This window comes from Gymnogyps californianus, chromosome Z (assembly GCF_018139145.2).
Source record: "Gymnogyps californianus isolate 813 chromosome Z, ASM1813914v2, whole genome shotgun sequence".
In the NCBI taxonomy this organism is placed as follows: Eukaryota; Metazoa; Chordata; class Aves; order Accipitriformes; family Cathartidae; genus Gymnogyps; species Gymnogyps californianus.
The window spans coordinates 33,249,205-33,276,368 of record NC_059500.1 but is presented as its reverse complement, the minus strand read 5'-3'; the positions used below and the strand labels follow the sequence as shown (position 1 = coordinate 33,276,368).

The 27,164-nt window shown below is 40.8% G+C and overlaps 1 protein-coding gene across 1 annotated transcript; it reads right to left on the bottom strand.

Annotated features, from left to right (window-relative positions):
- Positions 1-1,527: 1,527 nt before the first annotated feature.
- On the bottom strand, positions 1,528-26,087 carry LMNB1 (lamin B1). The gene is made up of 11 exons (XM_050912582.1): positions 25,617-26,087; positions 14,425-14,581; positions 13,722-13,847; positions 12,504-12,674; positions 10,363-10,488; positions 8,826-9,046; positions 7,645-7,870; positions 5,214-5,318; positions 4,658-4,777; positions 3,818-3,931; positions 1,528-2,502 (listed from the first exon to the last, which is right to left on the bottom strand). The coding sequence occupies exons 1-11, from the start codon at positions 25,979-25,981 to the stop codon at positions 2,461-2,463; spliced, it is 1,773 nt and encodes a 590-aa protein (XP_050768539.1). The 5' UTR covers positions 25,982-26,087; the 3' UTR covers positions 1,528-2,460.
- Positions 26,088-27,164: the final 1,077 nt, after the last annotated feature.

The following is a 27,164-nucleotide window of genomic DNA, read 5'->3' as shown; positions in this document are numbered from 1 at the left end:
AATCAACATGCACTTCTGGACTTCAGTGTGGGAAGATGGGGAAGAGGTAAGAAAAAAAAAGAAGCTATTCTGTTCAATGAAGCAGAAACTTTCAAAAGTTGTTATGGAACTCGCAGGGAAGTGCAGGAAGTTGTTTTTTTTTTTTTAATATTTGAATAGTAAGATCTCCACCTGGTGGTAGGATGTTTCACTCTAAAGGTTAGAGTGAACACACATGCGCGCACACACTCCCCAGAAGGGTCATTTGTGTTTTCCAACACTCTTTATGCTAGTTTACAGAAATACTTATAACAGCAAAATAATTTTTCTAAAATCAGCATTTCTCCCATTGTCATCCATCACAAGAGTGCTGATTTACCAGAATATTCACAAGACTCATGTAAAAGCTCTATTTATAGAGATTAGTTTCAAGTAGCAGGTCCTAGCTACACTTTCAGGTAAGAGAGTTGCAGAACCATTCATCATCCTGGTGACAAAAAAACCAGGCTCTACAAAACCTATAACCAAGAATGCTTGGTTATACTGGCAGGTTCCTACTATGAATTAAGAATTAGGTACCCAATGCCTACATGCAAAGTATTTTTCTTTACTATTGATTGGAGAGATTAACAATCCTATCTAGCTGGCCCAATCAAGTCTTTACTGGAATACATTGCTAGCCTGTGCTATTAGTTTTGAAAACAACAAACAAGGAATGGAATTAACCATTTCCTACAATATCCATGTTCATTTATATGGTGTATACCTACAGATATCTGAGACTACAATGAATAGAAAGCCATTATTCCTATCGATCCAGCTGAGGAGTATTCAGACTGTTACACGATAAGAGTGAGGCTTAAAAGACATGAAAATATTTATACTGTGTAAATACTCAAATAAACAGGAAATTAAATCAAGTGTCACATTGTGGTTTAATGCAGTTGTTTAAGCCAGCATTACTGTCAATAGAAGCAGTCCCTCTAATCCTTATCCATCTGCATAACCCTTGGTCATCCCTCCCCTCACCTTCTGCTGGCACAAGGTTGAAATGCCACCATGTAGTTCACCAGAAAAGGGAACTTACCCAAGATGAAAGACATGTTAAGAAGTCTTAAATTTGTCATGAGACTAATGCTAGAAAAAAGCTCAAATCAACTTTCAAAATTCTGGCCATGCATCTAAAAATACTTCCAGACTAAGATGAAGATACCTATTTGCAGTGTTTCTAAATTGCTATTTAAGTTATTGCACCATGCTTACACTGCTCAGCCTGGTACTTGTACGATGTAGTAAAAGCCAGTCCAGTACAAACTAACATACGTGCAAAAACGATGCAGAAACAGTTCTGCAACAGAGTTGAATAATTTTCCAAATGTGAAGTTATGTTAACCTATCATTTAGAAGAAATCTTTACAAGTCAATTGTCACTGTTCCATTCACATAGACATTTCACCAGCTTCAAAGCCTATCAGTTCCAAGCATTCAACACTCATTCAACTTTTAGCTCAGTTCTAGGAAGAAACAAATTCCAAAAGCTTTACTTGATAGCATCTTAAACAGAGATATTTTATTCAGAGTTTTTCCAAACATTAGATTAATGCAGAAAGAACAGAAAAACTTTCCACATTGACAAAATTACAATTGTTTTCCATACAAATGTAGACTAGATCCCTAAAAGACTTGGTTTTGTTCCTACAAATTGTAAACAAGCAAGACAATCCATATTAAAACAGCCTTCTATTTGTTAAAAAAATCATGTAAGAAAATTTAAGCTGGTACACTATCTTAACAACACAACTAACACATTTAACATGAATCCTCCTCCAGAATAAGAAAACTAAAAGGAAAAGAGTACCAATAAGGAGTTTTACTGCATCCTTCATCCTCTGAGTGCTTACATGATCAGTTGGGCTACGTTCTTTTTTTGTATTTTTTTTCTTTTCATTTGGTTTTGTTGTTTTTTTTTTTCAAGTTTTTTTTTTTTAACAAAGCTGTTCTTTTCTAGAAAAGAAATTTTTTATAGCCTTGATTGCACTATAGGAAAAAAAGTCTCCAGTATAAAAGAGTTCATAGTATCGAAAATGCCTTCCCCTTCTCCAACAGCACCTAAATAAAAAGAGGTCAACAGCAACTGGAAACACTCTAGAGTGGCATAATCTAAGAAAATTGATCCCCAAACATAGTGGAATATTTCTATTCCAGCAAGGTTTCAATACAAAAAGACTGGCATATAAATCTGTGGGACAAGGACATAATTTTTCAAACAGTACATTGCTCATAGTCAACAATTCACATCCTGCGAGAAACAGATACTTCTTTTACAAAACTTCCTTTTCAGTGGCAAAGGAAATTAAGGCCATCAGACTCGCAGCTTAAAAATTCACATACAGAAAATACAAAAATACATTGTGCTTCTGAGAAGGCTCTGTTCTGTAGGCAAGGACTACCATGATTTGAGGAACCTGGCTGACTGGAAGTTTACATGACCACACACATTCTGTTAGATGTCCTTGGGTCTGCCTGTTATGAATAGAAAGTATTCTTTAAGAAAATCCAGCAGTAAAAGATTTAGCAATTCAAAATAATATACTGTACATTTTTAATATATGAAATTATTAGCTGGGCATGGTCTAAGCAAGAGTCAGCATGCAAAGCTGTACAACCTGCTATCCCCTGTAAGTAAAAGAATGCTAGATATCCTTTCCTATGAGAGGTAATGGAGGACAGGTACCAGAAAAACACAACTTAAATAATTATCGTATTTGAATCTCAAGTCAAAAAGCATCATTGAGTTTAGACAGGTGGTGAATACTGCAGGGAGCACATACAAGAACCTTGAGAGTTTTTATCTAAAGAAATCTAATCTCTCTATAACATTTTTTTAAATAAAGCTACTAAGACACACACTTAGCTGAACTACACAATCCCAGGAACCACAAGAGCAGCTGGATGCACTTCAGTACTTTTGCACAACTGCAAGAAAAACCTGACCCTATATTAAGTGCCACAAAGTTATGATTCCGTTATAGGCCAAAACCATGGTTGCAAAAAACCACAATTTCCAACACAGCCAACTCTCTCCATTTTTTGTCTGTTTACATATGCACACTTAACTACTGTTCTATATTATAATTTCTAACTGACTTTAAGATATGTACTAACTGAAATGTAGCAAAGTTTTAGGCAAATTAGCAACCTTGAACATTGCATGACAGGAACATGTGTTCATTACATTTCCTTTTTTTTTTTTTAAAAACTGGTCAAAACAGTAAGGTAATGGATAAAACAGAATGTGAACCATCAAGTATGTTATATTTCAGTATTTTCCCTTATATTTCAAAACATTTTATATCATCACTGCAAGTTCACACCTTTCCACTGCCTTCAGGGTTGCATTTCTTCAGCATGCAAGAGACATTTTCTCTGACAGTGTCTTCAAATCTCTCATTTCCTCTATCAGAGAAAATGAGACATTTAAGTTCTCAAAACTTTAGGTAAATTTAGGTGTACCTGCTTAAGCCAAACTTTACCACAAACAATTGGCCTGGGGGAAACGTTATCAGGAACAGAGTTTAAGAAAAAAAAAAATCCCCAAATCTTTAAGCTTTAAAACCTTAAGAAAAATCTACTTCTCTCCATCACGGGAATACGTGAAGTACTATTTTTTATACTGGCTTTAATAACACAGCTTCATGCTTTCATTAAAGTACGGATTAAACAAAACAAATATAAGAGAACACCCACACTCAAACATGTATCATATTTTTCAAAAATTCATGACTTGATATATCTGTTTTTTCAACCTAAATAACCTTGTTAACCTAAAACAAGATACCTGCTGGTGGTAAAGGTTTTCTTCCTCCACAGTTTCAGCTGCTTCTTCCTCAAGTTCGTCCTCGTCCCCTTCACACACAGTTGTTTTAAAGACAGTGCTTCTCTGAGCAACCTCCTGCAACAGAGTTTTATTTTTAAGACTTGACTCCTGTAAAGATGTGGTGCTAATCTACTTAGATTGAGAAATGGGAGTTCCAGCTGTTGTAAAAGCTACTTGTACTGATTTTGTCTATATACTTTTCATGTACTGCTGTGCATAAACAGCATTGCTAACACCTTAGTTTTAAATCTCTTAATGATTGAGTCTAGAAGACACTCAAATTCTTCCAAAATTTGTTTTTATATACTTAAATATTTTCTTTCAATTGCAAGATGTCATAGCAACTGTCCTACCCAAAATTTTAATTCCCACCTTACCAGAATTAATGCCTCATTGCTTAAAGTGAGTTTCACTGTAACATTCCCCACCTCCCATAAACACACAGTTTTAAGGAAAACTAAGAGACAAACCACTGAAGAGTTTACTAAAATCTTTTCTTTTCAAAGCATTTTCTAAGGCACTGGCCAATTCCTGGCATGAGGGCTGTGTCTGAACAAATCATTCTTCTACTACTTATACTCAATATAGGGAAAAAATTTCACATGCTTCAATAGATTGCATTCCTAAATTGCAGTTAAGACAGACAGGCGTACAGTATGCTTGGATGGAATGCAAAAGGAGAAAACTTTGCTAAACACTCATGTGCATTCATGTGTAAAGTCCTAACGATGGTTCTACCTGCACCTTTATAGGGGATGGCACCACAGAAAGACAAGTTCAAACACATCTGAGGTACTTTACCTCTCCCTGAGCATTTTTCAGTACAACTTTCACATCTTCACCAGTGCCCCAAGAATTCTGGTTCTTCCAGATGAGGTCAGTGGGAGGGCTAGCAGTTACTCCAGCATTTGCAGCCCAGATCTGTTAAAGAAGTCACACACGAGCATTATTTGCTCGTCTTATACATTTGCATGTTATTTATTGAGTTAATATATCCCATTTAAGTGACATTGGTGAATCTCCTCCAGTTAAGAAAGTACAAGTCTATGCCTACCTACTTCCAAAGTTTCTTACAATAAAACACCCCTACGTTTTTTAATGCAGGGACTTTTGAATATGTAAATGCACCTGTTTATGGTCAAAATCATTGCTCCATATAGAAATTAAGTTTCTGAAAAACGTGGCTCTGTCCAACTTCTTCCCAGCAATTGATACAACTAATGCCCACTACAAATATAGGTGATTATTTTCTGAACATATACATAGAAAGGACAAAACTAAAAACCTAGTGTCTTATTGACACACACAAGTTGGTCTGAAGCCCATTTCAACTGAAAGCTGAAGCTTGACAACTTACTGTAACAGTTTGGCCTGCCTTTAGTATATATCTTGAGGTATATCTGTAACTAGCAGAAGTGTCTCCTATTTTTCGGATCATCTCCCAGCCTCCCATAGGTTGATCCTAATAAAAAGGAGGAAAAAAAATTTCCATCAGCAGTCATTTTCTGTTATACATGTAGGGTATTTTACATATAAGGCTGTGAGGCATACAAAATTTTCAGTAAAAACATTTACTATCACTTGATCTTCAGCATGCAATTAGAATAATTTTAGTTAAATTTGACTTACCTCTTATTTCAACTTAAAGCTTAATACATTCTGCTTTTCAGTTCTGATGTTACATTAACTAATGTTTATAATTCGTACCAGTTTTGTTATAGCTTGGTCCAGAAAAATACAAATATTAAAATCCCATTACAAATATATATTTTTTGAAGCACAGAATGACAAGCAGACTTCTTAGAAAACAAAATATTCCTGTCAGTCGTCTTAAAATGTGTTTCTACGTATGCATACCTCCCACTACGTACTCCTTTGCAAGACCTACATTATTTTTTCCTTTCAATTATTTTTGCCTATAAAGCACTAGCAAATTTAGTAGAAAAACATACACAAGTCATCATTACAGAATGACTACTTCAAAACAAGAGTACATTTTTTTTAAATTCTCCCACCAACAGACGGTTTCCAAACATTAAACAGTTGCCACTGGAGTCTGAAAACAGACAGTTAAAATCATCTAAAATAAACAATCTTATTTATCTTAATGGGTGCTGACATTCAGTTGGTCATTGCAACAACACATACCATACTTAAAGAGGATTTTATATATTTTCTACCTATATTTATCTGTATAAACTGTCAAACACTTGTGAAAGATCCTCAAGTACAGCTTATTACACTGCGCTACAGACAGTTGCTCAAATCTAGACCCCTGACAAAGTGCTATAACCATGAACCATCCATGGCTACTGGTAACAGAACTAATGGTCCTTCCATGGAACAATGAATGTGTAGTTAAATTAAATAAAAGGGGGGTAAACCCATGTGGTACACAAAGGTGGGGGGCAGAATCCCATAAGCTTGAAAAACTCAAGGAAAAAATGGCAGGTCCTGTCTCACTAGAAGTAGTCTTTGATTTGTCTAAGTTTAGTCATCTAAATGCTTCGCAGTCTAGACCAAGACAGTTGTCAAGGCTTCTTCCATTCAGTAAATGAAGTCAGCACTCTCAGCCAACACCCCAGGAAGATAATTAAGATACATGCGTATCACCATCTGGAGGAGTCTGTCTGTCTCTTCATTGATTAGAGGGGACTGAAACACTTCGCACCAGATCAATCTTTGTCATCTAAAACATCAAGATGAGCTGCCTTTTAGTGAAGGTAAAGGATCTGATGACATTAGACAAAGCCTGTGTATCACTGAAAACAAGGAATGCAGCTACCACTTCCACACACAGTTGAGGCACAGACAGCACAGGAGAAGGCGAGAGTTACTTAAACCTTCTCTGAAATCAACGCTGCAAGAAATTGGTCTTGTAATTCCGGTGTCCTAATGAGACAATGCTCAATTCGCTCCTCCCAGACAAAGGATTTAAGAAGTTATAGACCCCAGCCTCCAACCCCTCCTGTGATGACTCGCAGACTGTATATAGCATAGGACTTGCACAGGACTTTTTCTTAAGCAGAAATTACAAACAATGGGGGGGAGAGGGGGACAGGGGGAAATGTATTGATTATAATAGTTAAAATAATTCTGAGGGCAACATACGGAAATGTTTTGATTATTACTCAAATGAAGTAACCTTTGATAAATAGATACGTGTGTTCTTCCCAATACGAATTCCAACCTATTCATAGAATGAAACAGTCCGAGTAGCCATCATAAAGGTGGCTTTGGGAAGGGAACTGAGGGCTCCTAAAAACTGTGGATGCAGCCAAGGAAGAAGGAAAACTATGATTTAGAGAAGCTATATGCAAGTACAAGGGACACAGGCAATTGACTACATTTAGACATTTATTTTGCATCAGTACGTATTTCTTTTGGGGCTTTTTAAGGCAGAGAAAGTTCTTAAAAGGCTTCTAAAGCAGCCTAAGGTCTGCTTGCACTATTTCCTATCAGTGACAATGTTATCTGTAAAGCTTTACAGGCAGATCACTTGCAAGGCAGAACTCTGAAGAGTGATGTAACACTTTGGTGGGTGGGCAACCTAGCAATAAAACAACTGCTATGAAAAGCACTAAAAATCAGTAGGAAGAAGCCATCATCAATCCAGAATACTGTATGAAAGTTTATTTTGTGACACACTAGTTTCTTAGGACCATCTCTTACACAGTGTGCTTTAGCTCCAGGGTCAACATGAAGCCTGAGGGCTGAAAGGGTGCTGTGGATGCCTTCTACCTCTAATCAGCCCACTGTAAAGTCGTGATATGTGTGCATTTTCAAACCTGTTCAGAGGTGTTCTTCAAGCGGATGAATTTTCCATCAACATCTATCTCCTCAATAGAGACATTTCCAGTGGCAGAAGCTGAGTGGGAAATGCTAATGCTACTGCTGGCTTCAGATTCCTCTGCATCAATCCTCTTCCTCTTCCCTCTGGTTGTACGCACACTACGGCTTGATGAAGCCCGTGAAACTGTCACTCGGGAAGATGGGCTTGGAGAAAGTTTCAACCTATATTGAAGAAGGGAAGAAATATGCATATATCACTTTGGTTTTACTTTTTCCACCTTTTTTTATAAACTTTTTTCCTCTCTCCTCTTCTTCCCATAGAATTATACAGCAAAAAGGTACAGGAATGTAGTAAACAAAGAATGTTACATGAAAAAGCAAAGCCTTAGGTACTTCTTGAAGAACTGAATAAAACGGTGTCAAACAGCTGATTAATGCTTTTGAGGCATAGAATACTGATGGACTACTACATTAAGATCATAAAGGCATCTCTATGCACGTCAAAGACTGCATTCCTGAGTAGATGGAACAAGTAAAGAAAAATTCTTAGGGGGACTTAAGCCATTGTAGGAAATTTATGCAAAAACCCAATGGCACAAGAGCTTTTGCTGTTTCATCCCCACACTTGAGAGGAATCAGCCTAGACCAGTAGGATGTCATTCAGAAAACAGTGAAGTATCAAACTACTTCAAACAACAGCTGTGACTTAGCAGGCGAAAATTCTCAGTATTGCTGAACTCTGGGGTCAGATGTGGAAAATGCAGCTAACTGATAAGCTGGGCAATCATAACAGCTATTACTTGATCAAAATTATTCTACACTTAAAGAAATTTGGCTAACAATTAAATAACCCTGTAATTAACTCTGAAAAAGAATATTAACCATGGCACCAAATAGACCTACAAATGACAATTCATTATGTCCTCAGTGCTGCATATTAATAGAAGAATGGTATTTGTTCCCTTGACAGCTCTTGGTCCGATACTCAAGCAGCTTGGTCTCATGGAGACTTAGAAGTAAGTGTGTCAGACAGGAGGGGCAAAAACAAATAGTGCCTTGGAAACTGTAGTAAAGCACCTAATGAATGCATTCCCAGTAAGAACTGCCTTTTAACAGAGAATGAGACAAGTAAGGGAAGCACACAGATACCAGCATTTGTTGCTACATTCCTTCATACCTCTCCTCTTCACCCTCCAGCAATTTCCGGTATGCACTGATTTCCATATCAAGTGCCAGTTTAACATCCAGAAGTTGTTCGTAGTCATTCAGCTGCTCCTGCATCTGATTTCTTATCTCTGCCATCTCCTTCTCTTTCTCCGACAGTATTTTGCGACAGTTTTCCCGTTCCTTGGCCAAGTCATCCTCAAGCTCTTGCACTCTATCTTGCCATGTTCTAGACTAGAAAGCATTGAAAACATTAGTGGTGCAAAGCAAAGCTCACCCAGACCTCCATGCACTCCGCTATTCAGGTGACATGGAATTCAAAACATTAGGTTAAGCATCCTCCCCCCTTTCTGAACTCACCCATATTCAACTTCCTGTTCTCCACCTCATCTACTACAAACATAACACCATAAGTTCCAATGAAACTTACAACATACTTCAAAAGAAAACTACCTGTTCCATTTTTCTGAGATCTGAAGATATGCTACTACACCTCAGAGTAGCCAAACTCTCAATCCAATTCTTGCGTAACCTCATCACCTGATCTTTTCCAGAGACTAACTTGCCTATATAACAGGAAAACTGGGAAGACTCATACTAGTATCTGCCAAGTTATTTGGAAAATTATGAAATAACATCCCCTGCATTTATATTCTTCACTTGAAATACACAGAATTTCAAAGTCCTGCAAGAGTCTGCTGTACAGGATGAATACAATTAAAAATGTATTGCAGAAAGGGTCAAAGCCAAATACTACTAATATTTTATATTTTTAAAAAAAAGTTTTCTTGCATTTTCAACTGATTAGCAAGGTTCTGAAGTGGGCTTTTGTAACAACTCCTAACATTTCTCACTTTCACTCTAGATTTTCCACTGCAGTGCACATGACGTTACTCCCATCAAATAAGCTAGTACTGAACATACGGCTTGTCACAGGTTGTGTCATACTTCGTGTATGATCTATGTGCTCTGTGATCTGACTAAGTATAATTAGTTTCTGCTCAAGACCCTACTCTACAAATGCTCAAGTACAGTTATTTGATGTATTTTCTCAGTCTCACATTTCATCCTAATCCTGGTAAGATCACTTTTTTTTTTTTTTTTAAGAGTTCTAGATGCAAACTGGATCTAGGATGAAAAGAGACAAACAGACAGAGACTGCATATTCCAGCTCTGGCTTTGAATGTTGCTTTGTGGAATCCTATGCTAGGCTGTCCAATTACTACAGAACTAAATTGCTTAGAATGTCAAGAACTTTTAATACAAACCTCTTGTCTAAAATTGTCCCATCTATCCACAAAAGCTTCCGCAAAAGCCAGTTAACAGTACCACCTTTCAAACACTCACTCTGTAGCAGGATACTGCATAAAAAATTCAACTTTGTCGAAAGGAGACATTAAGAAATTTGAAAAAGCACAGAACACTAGAACAGAAGACAAATTCTAGTCATGATGCTGAACATACTTACAAGTTAAGGGAAAGAAAGTCCTTTAATATAAAAATCAACAACTGTAATTAGCAAGACTGAAGAGTCACAAACAGCCTGTTACCTCTTTCTGAAGGCTGGCAAGATGGGAAGACAGATTATCAATTCGTATGCGACTTTCATTCAGTTCTTCTCTTACTGAGTTGGCTGCAGAATTGCTCATCTCAGAGGACAGTCTAGCATTCTCAAGCTGCAGTAGATCAAATTAAGACATCAGTTTCAAAGTAACTGTTATTAAAAGAGTCACTAAAAACCACACATGACACTAAGCTGCAAAGTTCCTCTCTGCCGCTCTAACACAATGAAACATCTCTTTCTTTAGGGGTTAAATATGGTGGCTCAATTAACATGCTAGATTGCCCCACCTGAAATCACAATCCTCTGAATATTTGTTCTAGGATTAAAAACTTAAAAGTTTCCTTCGTAGACATTACTGAAATTGGACTGCTAAGTTCAGTTTCACACTGGCCAGTGTTTAGCTTTATATATTTAACTACTGTAGCACTGGTTTTGAGTATGCTTAAATAGAAGCAGCTAAACTGAAATTACCCATTCTCTAAAACCAAGCAAACTCATGTTTATTTTCCACCAACATAAGCAAATTGGTGATGTGCCTTCAGATTACAGCACCGGTGCCATGAGTCACTGCTGCTTCATTCTACCACTATTTCAAGCTCAAATTGTTTTATTTTTTTAAACTGGCTACATCATTTCTGCTGAACACTAACCACATCCACTTGAGCAGCACCACAGACTTATTACTGAACTTGTAGTTGCAGGTGAAATGGAATCTAAAAACACTTTAAAATAAAAGAGTCCAAAAATACGGAAACAGTATTCTGAAGAGAGGGAACAAGAAAGCCTCAATTATGAAAGGATTTTTAGACTAAAAAATATAAAAAAATATTTTTGGCTAGATCTTATTTTAAATAAGTTTTTCCAAGTCAGATTGAAGCCCTGAAGATAAGCAACTGCACACTATTAAGACTGAAAACTATGCTAATAAATTCAGTTTGTATCAACTTTTCTGCAGTAACATCCCACCTTGTTTTTAAAAATACTAACTGCAACAAGTATAGCCACAGAAACGAGGTTCAGTTGAGACATCAGGATCGCCTGACAGAAATGCTGAATCATAGTAGAGGAAGGAAATTATGAAGTATAACTGATTTCAGCTTGAGTATGTTTCCTCTCTAGAAGGGTGAAAAGCAGAAATCATTGGGTGTGGTAAGACTTCCACGTTTTGTACAGGGTCAGAGGACTCAGGATGCTGTCTTCTCAGCAAGCCCTATTATGAAACAAGTTTTACACAAAATATGGGAGACCTTATTGATCATCAAGACTATGTTGCAGTTGATACGTAATAATACATGGTCATGGTTTAACGCAGCAGGCAGCTAAACACCACACAGCCACTCCTCACTCCCTCGCACAGTGGGATGGGGGAGAGAACCGGGGAAAAAAAAAATTAAATTCATGGGTTGAGATAAAGACAGTTTAATAGGACAGAAAAGGAAGGGAAAATAATAATAATAGAATTAGAATATACAAAACAATTGATGCACAATGCAATTGCTCACCAACAGCCAACTGATGCCCAGCCAGCTCCAGAGCAGCGGCCCCCGGCCAGCTTTCCCCCTAGTTTATATACTGAGCATGACATTACATGGTATGGAATATCCTTTGGCCAGTTTGGGTCAGCTGTCCTGGCTGTGTCCCTTCCCAGTTTCTTGTGCCCCCCAGCCTACTTGCTGGAGGGGTGGTGTGAGAAGCTGAAAAGTCCTTGACTTAGTGTAAACACTGCTTAGCAACAACTAAAACATCAGTGTGTTATCAACATTATCATCACCCTAAATCCAAAACACAGCACTATACCAGTTACTAGGAAGAAAAATAACTCTATTCCAGCTGAAACCAGGACACACATGAACATTCCTTGAACTCATAGTAATCCCAGTACCAATAATTTTTTCCCCGCAGTTCACCTTCACATGGTGCTTCCTACTCTTATATTATTGGACTTCCTAAGGGTTAAACCTGCTCCCAAAATGAGACATGAAAATGCAAATTCACATTCAAAAGCATCGTAATTTTAAACCAAGCTCCATAATAATATCCTCTGAAATGCAAGTAATTAGGGTAACTTTCCATTAAATAAAACAAAAATAAAGTACATCAGACAACTGTATGAAAAGATGTTCTCACTTTGGTCTGGTAAGTTTGTTCAAGCTCTTCTCTGTACAGCTTCACTTGTGCATCATGCTGCTCTCTTATTTCATTAAGGGCTTGGGCCAGTTTATGTTCATATGCAATTTGATGCCCAGAATCAACCTCAACTAAGCGAGTTTCATGTCTCCTTTTTGTTTCATTGATTTTCTAAGAAAAACAGAAAAATAAAATAACATTCAGTAAATATGAGACAAAACAAGTTTTAGAAGACTATCTGCTGAGAGGATAGTGATGCAGATCTTAGCCCACCTTGCAGATCAGCATTAGATTAGTTTGACATTGAAACTTTCAGTAGAAACACAGGGCCATTTCCCCAGTCTGATCTGCATAGTACCTTATTTTGCGATAGCCAGTCACCGAAATAAGAGCTAGGCTACCACAAGCATGTAAAGTCACATTTCTTTCTGAGTTGTCTGCATTTTCAACAAATACATCTCAATATGATTAGATTTTAGAAATATATCCCCCCTTTAGGTATCTTCTGTGCTTGCATAAAATGACAGTACTGTGAAACTAAACAGTCACTTTCACTAACCAGCATCTTCCTCATTTATTTGTATGCTTGCCCATAGTCTCTGGAAAAAAGGATTCCAACAACATGAACAAGGCTGAAAATACAACTAGCAAGGAAATGTGCACACAGAACAAAAGACAGTATGGTTAGGTACATTTGTTACTGCTGTAAGGTTCCTCCTGGAAAGCCTCAAGTACTACAACTGAAAGAGAGGATAGCAAGAAAAAGCTCCAGAAGACAAATATTCATCAACTTCTGCTTCCATTATTCAAAAGCATCCTATTAGAAAGTTCTGAAATTAAAAAACAGTAAAAGTCCATAGCATGTTTGAGTGTGCCTCTCCACTTTGTTTTTCATAAAGGGATTATGGGAGAAATTAACCTACTTTCTCATTACTATGAAAAGATGTGCACATTGCAATACCATGGGCAGAATTTAACACAAAACAACATGATACATGAAGCTATTTTATAACAAGAGCTCTGAGTTAACATCATTTTTCCTAGGAAAAAAGTTGGAAATCTCCAGCTAGAACAGAGGTAAACCCTGCTCTGAGTGGGAGTTCAGACCAGATGACTTCCTGAGGTCCCTCCCAACCTAAATTATTTTAGCATTCTAGAATGACCCCCAGTTGTCATCTTCCCTTTAACAATGTGAAGTCTTGAGATTAAAGTATTTACCTCCTCATACATATTTTTACGGAATTCCAAGTCCTCAATGAGACTCTGACAACGGTTTTCGAGATCCACCTTCAGTAAGGTTTCATTTGCAAGCTGTTCCCTGGCAGCAGCTACAGAAACTTCAAGCTTTAAGAAAAAGAAAAGAATCAACACAACAATGATTATGTAGCAGAACTCACATAACACAATGACCTCAGGTACCTAGAAGTACAGCTAGTTTTTTTTCCCTCTTTGTTCTATCAGATGCCCAGAAGATAGAGAACCACAAGCAGAATCAAAAGGAGGGCAGAGAGAATCACAAACTTTTACTTGTCAGTTATTCATTATCTGTATTTGTGAAGTCAGACTCTCCCCCAAAACAGTTCTACAATTTGTCAAGTTTATTTTGACTCTTGACCTGCTTTCTTCAATGTATGTACCATCCCTTGCAATTTCAGAGTCTGCAATTTTAAAGGCACTCTATTCCGCCACTCATGTTATTAATAAATTGAACAGTACTGGACATAGACACCTACTGAATACTGCTTCCAATGTTGACAATGAACCACAGTTTGTTCTAGTTGTGACTAGATGACAGGTTTGCATCCATGTTTTGGCTATAAAATTGCATTTTACCAGAATGACAGCTCTTACTATGGATGTATTATATATAAAAACACCTCATTTGCTGACAGAAGCTTGATGGTTAAATATGTCTTCTCACCTGTACAATCTGATCTTTTAAATCCTCAACTTCTCCCTCCAGACTTTTCTTATCACCAAGTGCTGTGGCCAGTGCAGCTTCTTTAGAATTGAGGGCTGCTTCAAACTCTCGAAGTTTGACTTGGGCTCCATTAAGATCAGATTCCTTTTTTGCATAGCTGGAATAAATCAGAGGAAGTGGTAAGAAAGTCTATAAATGTCCCCAAAGTAGACTGCTGACTAATAAAACAAGGTGCAATCTGAATCCTCAACTTGAGACACAGCCAAAAAACCATTTTGTCTTGGCTTAATTTACCCTAATTTAAATCAACTCTTTAGTTCTGCTTTCTCATCTGATATAACAATAGCTTAATATTTTGCTTGGGCTGTAGAAACCTAAATATAGGGGAAACACAGAGTGTCAAACAAGCCTGAGAGGCATACATGGAAAGGGGAAACTGTGAGTTTATTAAAGGCATCTCTTGTTTTCTCTTTAGCTAGCCACTGTAAAAAATGTCCTACCTTCACCAGAATCTTAATAGGAAGAAATAAGTTCTCCCATCAGAAGGCTCTTTCCATAGGGTGGAAACAAGTAAATTATGTTCATTGCCTTTTATCCATGCAGGAACTTGTGCAGATCCACTGTCTGGGCTGCAAATAGCCCATTTCCAATTAGCAGACCAACTTTTCAATGAAAATTGATGTTCACCATCTATAAGCCAGCCCTCCATAAGCAGAAGCTGTAGCATAGTGAACTGCTTTGCAGCACCCTTCTAATCATACATAATTGCAAAGTTCCATAGATCTGAGGAAAGATACCCAAATCCTGTCTATACAGAAGTCTGTGCCATCACTAAAACTGCACTGGTGCAGAGGTACAGGTATCTTTCTTTATGAAAGCAAACACACAAGCTTTTTAAATTACCACTCAAAATAGGTTTTGTGTCTACACAAGCAGTCAGTTTCTAAGGGTTTATTCCCTAAAACGGCACACGCAAACAAAGAAGTCAAATGAGAAAAGTAAAGTAATGCCACAAACACAAACCCACACTCTTCAGCCTAAATTAATTATTCACAAATAATGCTACAACAGGCTATCAAAAATAGGGGAAAGGAAAAACATACTCAGGAATCAAAATGACTGTTGACCTTTAGATGGCACAAGCAGCTGTATTTAAATGTGTAACACAAGTTCTTCTACCTTGAAGTTGATTCTTTTCCTCTCTGGGATACCCACATTTCTCTAGTAAGGGCAGTAGGATATAGAAGTTCTAGATCTTTATAACCAAACTATGAACATTTTACAGGAATGGACAGATTCAGACTCAATAAGACAACAGCTAGCACATTCTTCTTCAGTTTTCACAACTCTCTTTGCAGAAGTGAAAAAAATCAGAATTCACAACACTAAACTGAGGAGACTGAAAATTGGATCAAGATTCTTAACAACAAGATTCAAAAGTTTTAAAGCATTAATACATTTACTACTTTTCTAATCACTGTACTGCTTATAAGAAACAACAGCAATGCTTCTCAGCAAAATGAGACTAATGTAAAATTAACACACAATTTTTAAAAGGAGAGACTCAAATTTAAAAGATGCTTTTCCGAGATTACATGCAAGCATACGCAATTAATATCGTGCTCAAGAGAGGTGTGTGCACAAAGGCTCGCAAAAAACCATCTGTAGAAATAAAATATAGCGTTTGGATGCTTGAGCACTACAGCCACAAGATGGCGGGCTTTACGTAACAGACTTAGCACTAGCTAATCCCACTCCTGCTGCGTAACACCACACACACCGAAGTGGTAGACTGCAAGAGTCTGCAACACACACACAGACTCTTCTATATTCAACTGTTTTTTTCATTTCTGCTGCTCAGCGCTATTCAGTCCCTCCATGGCACTTTACATACCACTTCTTAGACCCAACAGTTCAGAGCAGTTGGGTCCACAGCTCAGACAAAAGCACAGAATTTAGGGTTTGGCCACGTGGGCTCCTACTTCCAGCTCTCCGTGTTATTCACTGGAGACCTCTGTTCTGTCCCTCCCCTCCCACCCAGGCCTGTAGGAACTTCAGCACGCAAGGAAGCTGTACAGCAGAGGAGGAAAAAGAGGGAAGAAAAAGTATCTTGCTATGGTACATCTGTAATAAAAATCTCTCCATCACCTGTTGGTAAGTATGAGGGCCCCCATCAGGCCTTTGTTGTTTGATCACTGCTGAAGAAAGCTTTTTTCAAAACATGGAGAAACTATTTCACACAGGCTCTCCCACAAGACTTCATGCTGAAACCAAGCCTATGAAGTTGGATCCTGAAACTAGAAAGTCGCACATACACAGGGCCATAGTGTGCCACCCCCCACTCTGCCCCGAATTATCCAGGACTCCAAAACAGGAAGACTCACCACATACCTTGAAGTTCCTTTGTTTTTTTAATTTTTTAATGCAAATACCTCTACCAATTACAAACTGGTAGGCAGCTGAGAAGAGAGCTCTTGCAATTGGGGCGGCAGTACACTACCTGTACCTCTAAATTAGGTATTACCAGTTACATCAGCCCAAAGCACCTTCCTTGCTTGTTTGCAACAAGATTGGCTGTGAAGCCATCCTATAATTTAATGCAACTGAAGTCACAGAAGGGGGAAAAAAAAGAATTAAAATTAAGCACTATTAGTTGTTATCATTATGAGTTGTCTAACTATGAGACAGCTCATCCGAACACATTCTCAGAAAAAACCCAGAAGCTGGAGCTCAACACTTCAAACGCCGAAAGCCACATGAAATCGCAGCAACTTAGCAGTGTCATCCCAGCCCTAAAGGAATATGTGAAAGAAGTGAAACAAGATCAGAAAAGCCTCTGTGAATTATAAAAACAAACACCAATGCATACAACATACACTTCACCCTTACGCCTAGTAATTTTTACCAGGAAGAACTTCAGCCTCTCAATAATAGCTAGCTTCTTCCTCCACAGAAAGTCAAAGCTACATCTCAAAACAACAAATAAAAAACTCAAACACCTTCCTGTTGTAGTATTCAGAAATTAGCCAGAACTGTACTCCTTCAAGTACTTGGAAAGAAAAATAAAAGCAAAGAAATAAATGCTGGCTTGCATCTTCTTCAAAGCAGCAGCTTGTTTTTCTCTCTGTTGACTTCAAAGTGTGTGGCTCTTCTTACCCATGGAACTGTAATTTATTTTAAAATAGCGTAGAACTAGAATCTGCCCAAAAAAGAGCCAGTTCCCATTCATGTTCGCTGTACTTCAGGGAAAACTTGCACTTCAGAAATTTAACCCACAACATTTAACTCACATAGACACTACGGAGTGTAAAGAACTCACTCTCACTCCTACCTACCATTACCAGCACAGCTCTCACTAATGGAGTTGCAGGCACATACACTTCAGAAACCGCTCAGCACACACCACAACAAAATAATGCAATCTGTTTTCCCCAATACACTCCAACCACTCAAGCAACCTGACAGCCGTAAGCATTCCACAGTGTCACTCAGGAGTACAAATAACCCTGATAGCTGCACTACATCTGCCCAGCTCACCATTAAACAAGCTAATACCTCATACCAGATGCAGTCTAGCTGAGGCACAGATTTCTAAGCACATTAATTTGCTCACCATTCCCAAAACTTAGTTACCTGTAAAACAGAGTAAATCAACTCACACACAACTATAAGGTACTGTGGTCAAGTTGTGTCTGGTTACCTGCACTAGCTCATTTAAAGCTAATTCTAATCTCTCAAATACAGATACCAAGGGGCAATCACTGCTTTGGTGAGATTACTTGGTTTGCAGTTCACTAAAATGGCCAAGTCACTGAATAGCACACCAAGAGGCAGGCTCCCTTTTCACGCTCTTGCACAATCGCCCTTCTTCCCTCAACCCTGAGGTTCACGAAATAACCTAGAATTTCCTGTAATCTCCTTAATTTCTTGCTAAGTTAGAAAAGCCACAGGAAAAAAGATAAAAATAATTTTCTACCAGTTTAATAAGTTGAATTGGCCTTCTGGAGCCAGGCAAACGACACACCTAATGCAAGGTAAGCAAGACGACTGCTCCTTTCAGTCAGTAGCTAGATCCGAAGTGTAATTTAAAGTTCCTTTGAAATGTGCAGGATGCCACCACCCTACAGGAGATTTTTCTCACCTCCCACACCCACGCACTCATTTCTGCCAGTACTTACAGAGTCAGATCACAAAGCTAAGCATTACCAATGTTAACCAAACTCTCCTTGAAAAACATTGGTTTTCAGCCAGTTCATGACATAGCTACACAAGTGTTGTAATTCGTGATAATGCAGCCTATATTTACATCCATATAAAATTAAATGCTACTGCACATTGTTTTCCACTCCAGTTATAGAGAAATACAAAGATCAAAAAACAAACTATAGTCATTAATGCTTTATGGGTTTTTTTAGCTAGCAGTCAGTTTTCCAAATTCTTTCCCCTACACTAGACAAAAGAGTAAGGCTATATTTTGCAAGGAAGTGATTTACAGTAACATAAGAAACATCTGTCTAAAACATTCAAGTTTTTGTATATAGATCAACATGACAATAAGAGTAATGGGACAAGCTTACCTTTCCTGTAAATGAATATATGTAACTTGGTTTCAACCTGTCTCATGTCACCTATCTTATTTAACTGGAGATAGTTGCTGAGTGTTTGAAATCAACGGTAACCATACATCATCTCTAGCCACTTACTGCTCAACAGTGACCCTTCTTGAAGAGCTCAGTCAGCCCTGTGAATCCCACTACTCTAATCAGCAATCTAGGCAGAACCTTTACACATGCAGTGCATACATATCAAGTCACTGCCCATTACCATGGTATCATTACATGTCCACGTATTTGAGACCACCTTTAACCCTACAGCAAATCGTTCCTTGCATTGTTACATCCTACACTGCATGGAAGACACCCTTAGAGAACTTACGTTATATTCTTACATTCCAATTGCTTAAATTATTGTGCAACAAGTTAATCACTCCCCTCCTTACTTCTCTGGGTGCTCTCTCTACAGTACACATCAGAACAGTGATAGATTTCAGACTAAAGGTCAGCAGTTGCCCAGCCACCAATCTTCACCTCACTTCCTGAGATCACCTACATTAATGAAAATATGCTTTGAAAAGTTTCAAGTCAGCTGCCTCAAAACAGTTCCCCTAGCTCATTACAGCATACTACATATGCACCACAGGAAGCCCTGGAACAGCTGTTACAACTTTGCTTGCATTAGCACAACATAGTTCTTCTGAGTAGTTGCTCAGGGTACCAGCTGCAAAGCGCCACACACTTGCACAGTAATTCAAGCCATAGGCTGATACCAAGCTATTACTGATGTTTATTTTACTGCCTAATCACACTGCAGAAATTAATTTCAGAATACAGAGGAGAAGGAAGACCAATTGAAGATACAAAGCAAGAGAGCCAGAGAAGTAATCTCTTAAATATTAAAAATGCATGAAACTAGTTCCTTGCCACAATTACATTTACTACAAACGCTTGCACTCTATAAAAAAAACCTTAATGATAGTCAATGACCATTATATCCTTTACCAATATCTTCAAAAAAACACATAATTTCCTTCAAAGTTACTTTTATCACATTGTCTCCTCTTACAGGAGAGCAGATGTACTTCAGCATTGGAAAACTGCCACAGTGAAATCTCAGCCTGCCAAAGACAAATATAAACAAGGAGTTTCCTACATGAACTAGCATTAACACCAGCTCATGCTTCCTAAACAGCGCAATCACCTCACATGACAAATCAGAATACAGACAAGTCCAGCTAGGGATTTTGACATGCTGTACCCTTAAATAAGTCCCCATAACAAAAATCTATCCTGAAACTTGACCCATAAGTAGACTAACACAATAGTAACAGTAACACTGACTTACCGAACTGCCCTTGTTCAACATTACTAAGTAACACAGCTGTGTCAAACTTCACAATGTAAACCGCTGTTATATTAATTGCTCAAGTTACACATCAGTATTTTTCCTCCACCATCTTGGCTGTACAGTTCTCCCTAGTTTGCAGCTATTGCAAAATGATGAAAGCATGATATACTTCCACCCAAAAGCAGAAACTTAATCCAGTCTGTAGGATGCTGGAGTGACGGAGCAATTCAGAGCTCTACTCTTGTTATCTGCCACTTAAATGATGACATTATGAAATGCCTAAGGATCATGTCTTTCACTACTTTCCCTGCATTGTCTATTTAGCTCTTTTCTCAAGGAACATGAAATCTGCAACAACCTGAAGTCCCAGCCAAGGCCACACTGCTCTGTTGCAGGAAGGGCACTCTACCTAAAATTAACAGCTCTGAGTTTGGTGCTAATTGCATCATCACACACTTTGAGACTTTAGCTGAGGATCCAGCTATTTGCAGGCAACTACCTGGTTTCACTGTCACTATTCATAAGCCAGTCCAGTAGCCGGAAATCCATTTGCACAGACATTTTTTCTATGTAACATTAAAGCTTACATGCGCAGAATGCCTCTAGTCCTCCACTCACAGACAGATCTTCATTGAAGCCGTAATTCCTCACCTCACCACCGTCAGTTTGGATCTAATGATAATGTGACACCCCTATTTGTAAGGACTGTCTCCATAGTAGCCTAGTTACCAGCCACGGCTATCCTGCTTTAAACAGTGATGAAGGCACACTGTACTCTTGTGAATCCTGGCCATTCTTCCGCACCACTCTCTCAGGCCAACAGTGCCTGTACAACAGCATGGTTAACAGGGTCGCAGCTGGTTTTCCAGCCAGATCAGTGTCTCAATTCAGTTCACTGTGCAGTCACACAACACAGAAAATGCATGGTTATGGAAGCAAGAGCAAGGATCCTGAAGTTCGAGACCAGTTTAAATTAGCAGTATGAGCTTAGGTTGTTGAACTACTGCTCATGTCTTCTACAGCCCTTGAATGCAGAAACGTGGCAATCACAACTGAACATACTATTTAAAGGAAGGAATTAGAGGGATGTCTCTAAAACAGCTGTCACAATGGGAAAGCATACAGCAAAGCCTTGCCTAATCAGGAAAGAGAAAATGAACTGGAAATACTGTTAAATTAGTAAGTTCTCCAAATTCTTTCCTAAATTACGGAAGAAATGAATCTCCCTCTTCTCCACCTCCTCAGAGCTATCCAAGAGTTCTATATGCCTAAACTCAGAAGAACATGGATTTTGTTCCACAATACAGTCTTGAGATAAGAGATTGTCCTGGTTTCGGCTGGGATAGAGTTAATTTTCTTCTTAGTAGCTGGTACAGTGTGTTTTGGATTTAGTGTGAGAATAAAGTTGGTAACACACTGATGTTGTAGTTGTTGCTAAGTAGTGCTTATCTTAAGGACTTTTCAGTTTCCCATGCTCTGCCAGCAAGCAGGTGTGCAAGAAGCTAGGAGGGAGCATAGCCAGGACAGCTAACCCGAACTAGCCAAAGGGATATTCCATACCATGGAACATCATGCCCAGTATATTAACAGGGCGGAGTTGGCTGGGAGGGGCAGATCGCTGCTCGGGCATCGGTCAGTGGGCGGTGAGCAACTGCATTGTGCATCGCTTGTCTTTTCTTGGGTCTAACCTCTCTTTTTGTTATATTCCTTCTCATTACTATTGTTATTATATTTGTATTATTATTGTTATATTTATTTTAGTTATTAAACTGTTCTTATCTCAACCCATGAGTTTTACCTTTTTTCCTGATTCTCCTCCCCATCCCACTGGGAGGGGGGAGGAGTGAGTGAGCAGCTGAGTGGTGCTTAGTTGCTGGCTGGCGTTAAACCACAACAGAGATTTATTTTTGCTTATGTCCCTTCTTCCTGCCACAAGCCTCCTTTTACTTTCACAATCACACATATCATTTCCCCATCCCTTCCTCAGAACAGAAATAGGGAGGCTGTTTTTTTTTCACCTCACTTTTTTTCCCTAGTTCTTTAAGATTTGAAATATCATGAGAAGCCTTCATATTTATTTAGCTACAGCAGTACCCACTGCATGGCAGGCACTCTAGAAGTAGAGTATGCAACAAGTCCATTATATATAGCAGTACCAACTATAGAAACAAATGCAGTTTTTCTTGAGACATTAAAAACATGAACAGAACAAGCTTCCGGCACTTAAATTCAGGAAATCACACCATATACATGAGACTGAAGTCAGAAAAAACAGAGAATCCTGCAAACAGGTGACTGGAATAAAATAAATGGATAAAGCACTTCAGAAGAATGTTGTAGTAACTAGAGAAAGCAGAGTGACACGTGTGTCTGGGGAAACAAGAATAACACCTGCAAAAATATTCAAATAGCACAGGAAAGCCAGCTAGACTGTGAATCATTTTGCTCAACTTCAGCCAACTAAGTAGTAAATCATCTATGCTCCCTCCACAGACCCAGGACATATTGAGAGCAATTTCTCCTACTATTTGTCTCCATTGACTCTAAAGGGAACCATATACCTAGCCATCACTAATCTGACTCTTACTACATGGCTACCAGTATACCTAAGCCAAGCAAACAGTTTGCAGCTTACCAAACAACACAGTCCCAACTCAGCCCACTCCTCTCTCTTACTCTGTCACCTCCTATATGCAAGTCCTAATACTTCTCTGTTGACAGAAAAGTAGACCAGCAGAAGAAATGAACATCTTTCTGCTATTTTAATGATCCAAGTTAGCTAGTTGAACAACCAAGACAACAGTCAGAACCATAGGTAGGACGGTGACGGGAATGTATGGCACTGTTCGCTTCCGCAGCAGCACACTGCTAGATTGGCTCAGCTGTGCATCCACCACCAACCTTTCACAACCAAGGGTAGATGAGATGAACCTCACTCCGACGACCAGGATGAGTATTTTGCAAAGAAGGGCAAGATAAAGTTTACTTTGCAAGAATCTACCGATAGCACCAAACTTACCAGAAAGCTTGCCGTTTTTTTCAGGTGGCTCTGTAAGCCAGATATGAACTGCTACAGTTACTCTACCCCTATTTAAACTAAAGCCAGTGCATACACCACACTGCGCTTCAGCTTTCTGAAAGGGCAAGGAAAATTCTGCTAAGACAACACACATTCTCATCATACCTTGCAAACTGAGATCTTTACAACTACCAGTACTCCTGCGCACACTTGTGCAAAGTACTTTAAGAGGTTTTCTGTCAGGTTTTAATATGACTTAACAGCTTTAAGAAAGAAGCCATCACCTGTGCTCCAAATCAGGTGAAAAAAAAAAGCTTTGCTCTTTTTTTAAGACTTTGTAAATAGAATTACAGGTAAGCTTAGATATCCCCAAGATATCCATCTTAAAAATACTCAAAGACAACTTAAGAAACTGCATGCCATAGTAAGGTCTGCCACCAAACAACAAATAGCCACATACAAGTTTATGTAGAATCTAGTAGCCTTAAATAGCATTAAGTGTTTGTTTTACTAAACTATTCAGGAGTTCTTGTCCTGAACTATAATCTGTATTCTGTGGTGTACAAAGATGATCTGTTTGAGACAGGTATTGACAGACTATCAAGCAGTAAGACCTCACTCTTCTTAAGAGGTCATAGCTGCAGCACAAGAGCAATTCCCTGCCCTGTCCCCCCCCCAAATCATCACGTTTTTGCTAAGTACCACATCACTCAAAACTGTAAATGAGAATATGAAGAACCTCCATGTTCACATTATTAAGTGCCCCAATTACAGCCACGGAAAGGGAATCTACTACAGATTGCATCTTGAGCCCAATCCTCCACATACACTCTTTTGAGAAGCTGACAGAAGAGTCACTTCATAAAGTCACTCCATAAAGTCACTAAGAGATGGAAATTCCTGGTTAGACTTTCAAGTCAAGTCATTTTGGTGCCTATCTGCAGCTACACCTTGCTTTCCCTGTCACTGTCAATAATCTCTTTGATGTAAGACCTTCATGTGGCACCAAGAAGTAACCACAGGAACAACTAGACTCACTAATTAGAAGCTCATGGTTTGTTTTTGGTTTTTAAATAAGTTAAGCATCCAAAGATATTGGAGCTGTCTGCAGACACATGAAAACATCAATATGCTGGTTCACACATGAAATATCTTTTTCATTATGAAAAATCAGGGCTGAGAGTGTATTTAACTGAAGATCAAAATTAACAGGTTATACAATGGTAGAGCAAGATTAACAACTCTGGTCTTTTTTTTCCCCAATGTCAGTCCATTGACAAACTTTGTGATCCCAAGACTAAAGTTAGAATGGTAAGTGAGCCTAACTAGTGGAAAAAAAAAAAAGGCCAAACAGAAGATTCTCTTTTACTAATGGAAAACTACAGCAGTCACAGAAATCAAATTTAAGGTAAACACAAACAAGGAAGCAAATAAACAAACAACTGAATCAAGTCAAATCTGTAAGCAGCAAAATCTAGTGACACAAATCAGTTCATTGCAAGAGGGGAGATCTTGGTGTTGTGCCATAAAGCTTGCAACCTTGAGGATATCTGGTCACAAACCTACCTTTTGTAACATCTGAATATCCAGCGAAATGAACAGAAATTGTAGCTATTTTTTGTTTGAAGTAAACCCTACTTACTATCTACTCGTGTATTTTCGTATTATGAAGTTAACATCTTTCAGAGAGGACTCTTAGAAAGCCTAGACCGGCAACAGCCACTATACAAACTGTCATCACTCTGCGTTTTTCATCCTGAAGCAGCTTAAGCCTTACGGACAGACATCTGTCTGTACGGGGGGTGGTGGTGGTGAAGGGGCATCCCGACTCAAACCCCGGAGCCCTCCAATCTCAGTTATGTGAGGGTGAACTAGGGCGAAGTTTCGAGGGTGCCGCCAACACCCCTTCAGCCGGAGGGCTCGCTCTCCGGCGCGATGGGCACACGGCGGCGGCTCTCCGCCTGCCGGCCGCCAGCCACCGCCTTCCCGCCGGGCGCGGCTGAGGGGCGGGCAGGCGCGGCGGCGCAGGGCGGCGCTGCAGGGGCCGGGCCCGCCGCGGGGGCCGGGCCGCCGCTTCCCGCCAGGGCGGAGCGGAGCGGGGCAGCGCTGCCTCTCGCTCATTCATTCAAAGCCGAGGCGGCCGCCACCGGGCTCTCCCCGCCCTCCCGGCGGGCGGAACGGCCGCCACGGCGGGCACCGCTCAGCCCGGCCGCCGGCCCCGGCCCACCCGTGCACCCCCCGCCCCCCGCCCCGCCGTGTCCCCGCTCACCTGCCCAGCAGCTCCTCGTGCTCGGCGCGGATCTTGCCCAGCTCGATCTGCAGCTTGGCCCGCTCCCGCGCCGTGTCGTCCAGCGTCTTGCGGGCGTCGGCCAGCTCGGCCTCATAGACCGCCTTCAGGCCGGTGACTTCGCGGCCGCGCACCTCCTCCCGCTCGGTGACCCGCCGCTGCAGGGCGCTGTTCTCCGTCTCCAAGCTCCGCACCATGTCGATGTAGACGGCCAGGCGGTCGTTCAGCTGCCGCAGCTCCTCCTTCTCCTGCAGCCGGGAGATGCGCGTGGGGCTCAGCGCCATGGCGGCGGCGGAGCCCCGGCTCCGTGGCGCCAGCGGCGTGACGGCCGGCGTGGTGGCCGCCATGGCGGAGCGGCGGGAGGCACGAGTACGACCCACGGGGGAAGCGAAGCGCGAAGGAGGGAGACCGGGGCGCCGCGGCAGTAACAGAATCACGCCAACACCAGCGGGGCGGGGGCCGAGCCGCGGGCGGGCAGCGAGCCGGTCGCCGCCGCCTCCCGTACAACACCAACGCCGCCCTCACTGCACCGGCGGGCTCCGCGCCGCGATGCAATATGGCCGGCGTCCGCCCAGCCCCGCCGGCCCGCGCCCCCGACCCTCCCCCGCGGCCGCCCACGTGACCGGTCGCCAGCCAATCGCGACCCGAGGTGGGCCGGGCGCCGCGCTCCGCCGCCGGCTGGAGACTAAATTCAAAACCCGCCACTGCCCGCAACAGTCAGCCGGCGCGCGAGGGAGGGAGGCCGCGCTCCGCCCCACCCCGCCCCGCCCCGCCCGCCCTCCCGCGCGGCTGAGGCGGTCAGGCGCAGCGGCCCCCTCCTTTGTTGGCGCCTCCAGCTCCGGACAAAGGGAGCCGGACCCCGGCTCGGGGCGGGCGCCCTGAGCCCCCCCCTCCGCGCCCAGTGGGTCCCCGCAGGGCGGGGGGGTGACGACACCCGTCGCACTGTCCCCTCGGGCGTCCCTCCACCGCCCCTCCAGTACGAGACGGGTTCCCCGAGGCCGCCGGCCTGCACCCCCTCGCCCCGCCGACCTCCCCGCCGCGGGCGGCTGCTCGGCCTGGGGGAGATGCTCTCACTTGGCCATGCAGCTTCTGCCTGTGAGAAAAGAAGTGATCCTGCTGCGCCAGACATTTCCTATCCCAAGTTTACTCTTCCCTCGTCTGTAGGCTGCACGCTGTAGCTTGAAAACGATGCTTGACTCCTGATCTTGCGAGTACCTGAGCGCCCGGTTTTAAGTTGCCTCGGGTGAATACTCTCATTTCAATATTCAAAATGAAATTATTCAGATTCAGCTCAACCCAGGTTTTGGTGTTAGCATTTGAATATTCCTTATCTGATGTTAGTCTGGCTCCTGAAGGTTTATTGCGAGTGAGATGTCATGTCCTTAATTACAAGTTGAATGTGAATTCTTCAGGAAAGCGTGAATCCTTCAGTGCTATGAGTGCAATGGATGAAAAAGCCACATTCATCCGTGTGGAACTGAGCCTGCTGAAGGTCTGGTTTATTGCTTTTAAATGAGCACTATCCCTTCA

Bases quoted from the DNA above. Each gene is read 5' to 3' on its own strand.
- LMNB1 (XM_050912582.1), bottom strand. From the start codon at position 25,981: ATGGCGGCCACCACGCCGGCCGTCACGCCGCTGGCGCCACGGAGCCGG. The intron at 10,489-12,503 runs GTGAGAACATCT...GATCTACTGCAG, and splicing joins AACAAACTTACCAGACCAAA to CTTGAGAATGCTAGACTGTC. The intron at 3,932-4,657 runs GTAAAGTACCTC...ACTCTGTTGCAG, and splicing joins TGAAAAATGCTCAGGGAGAG to GAGGTTGCTCAGAGAAGCAC.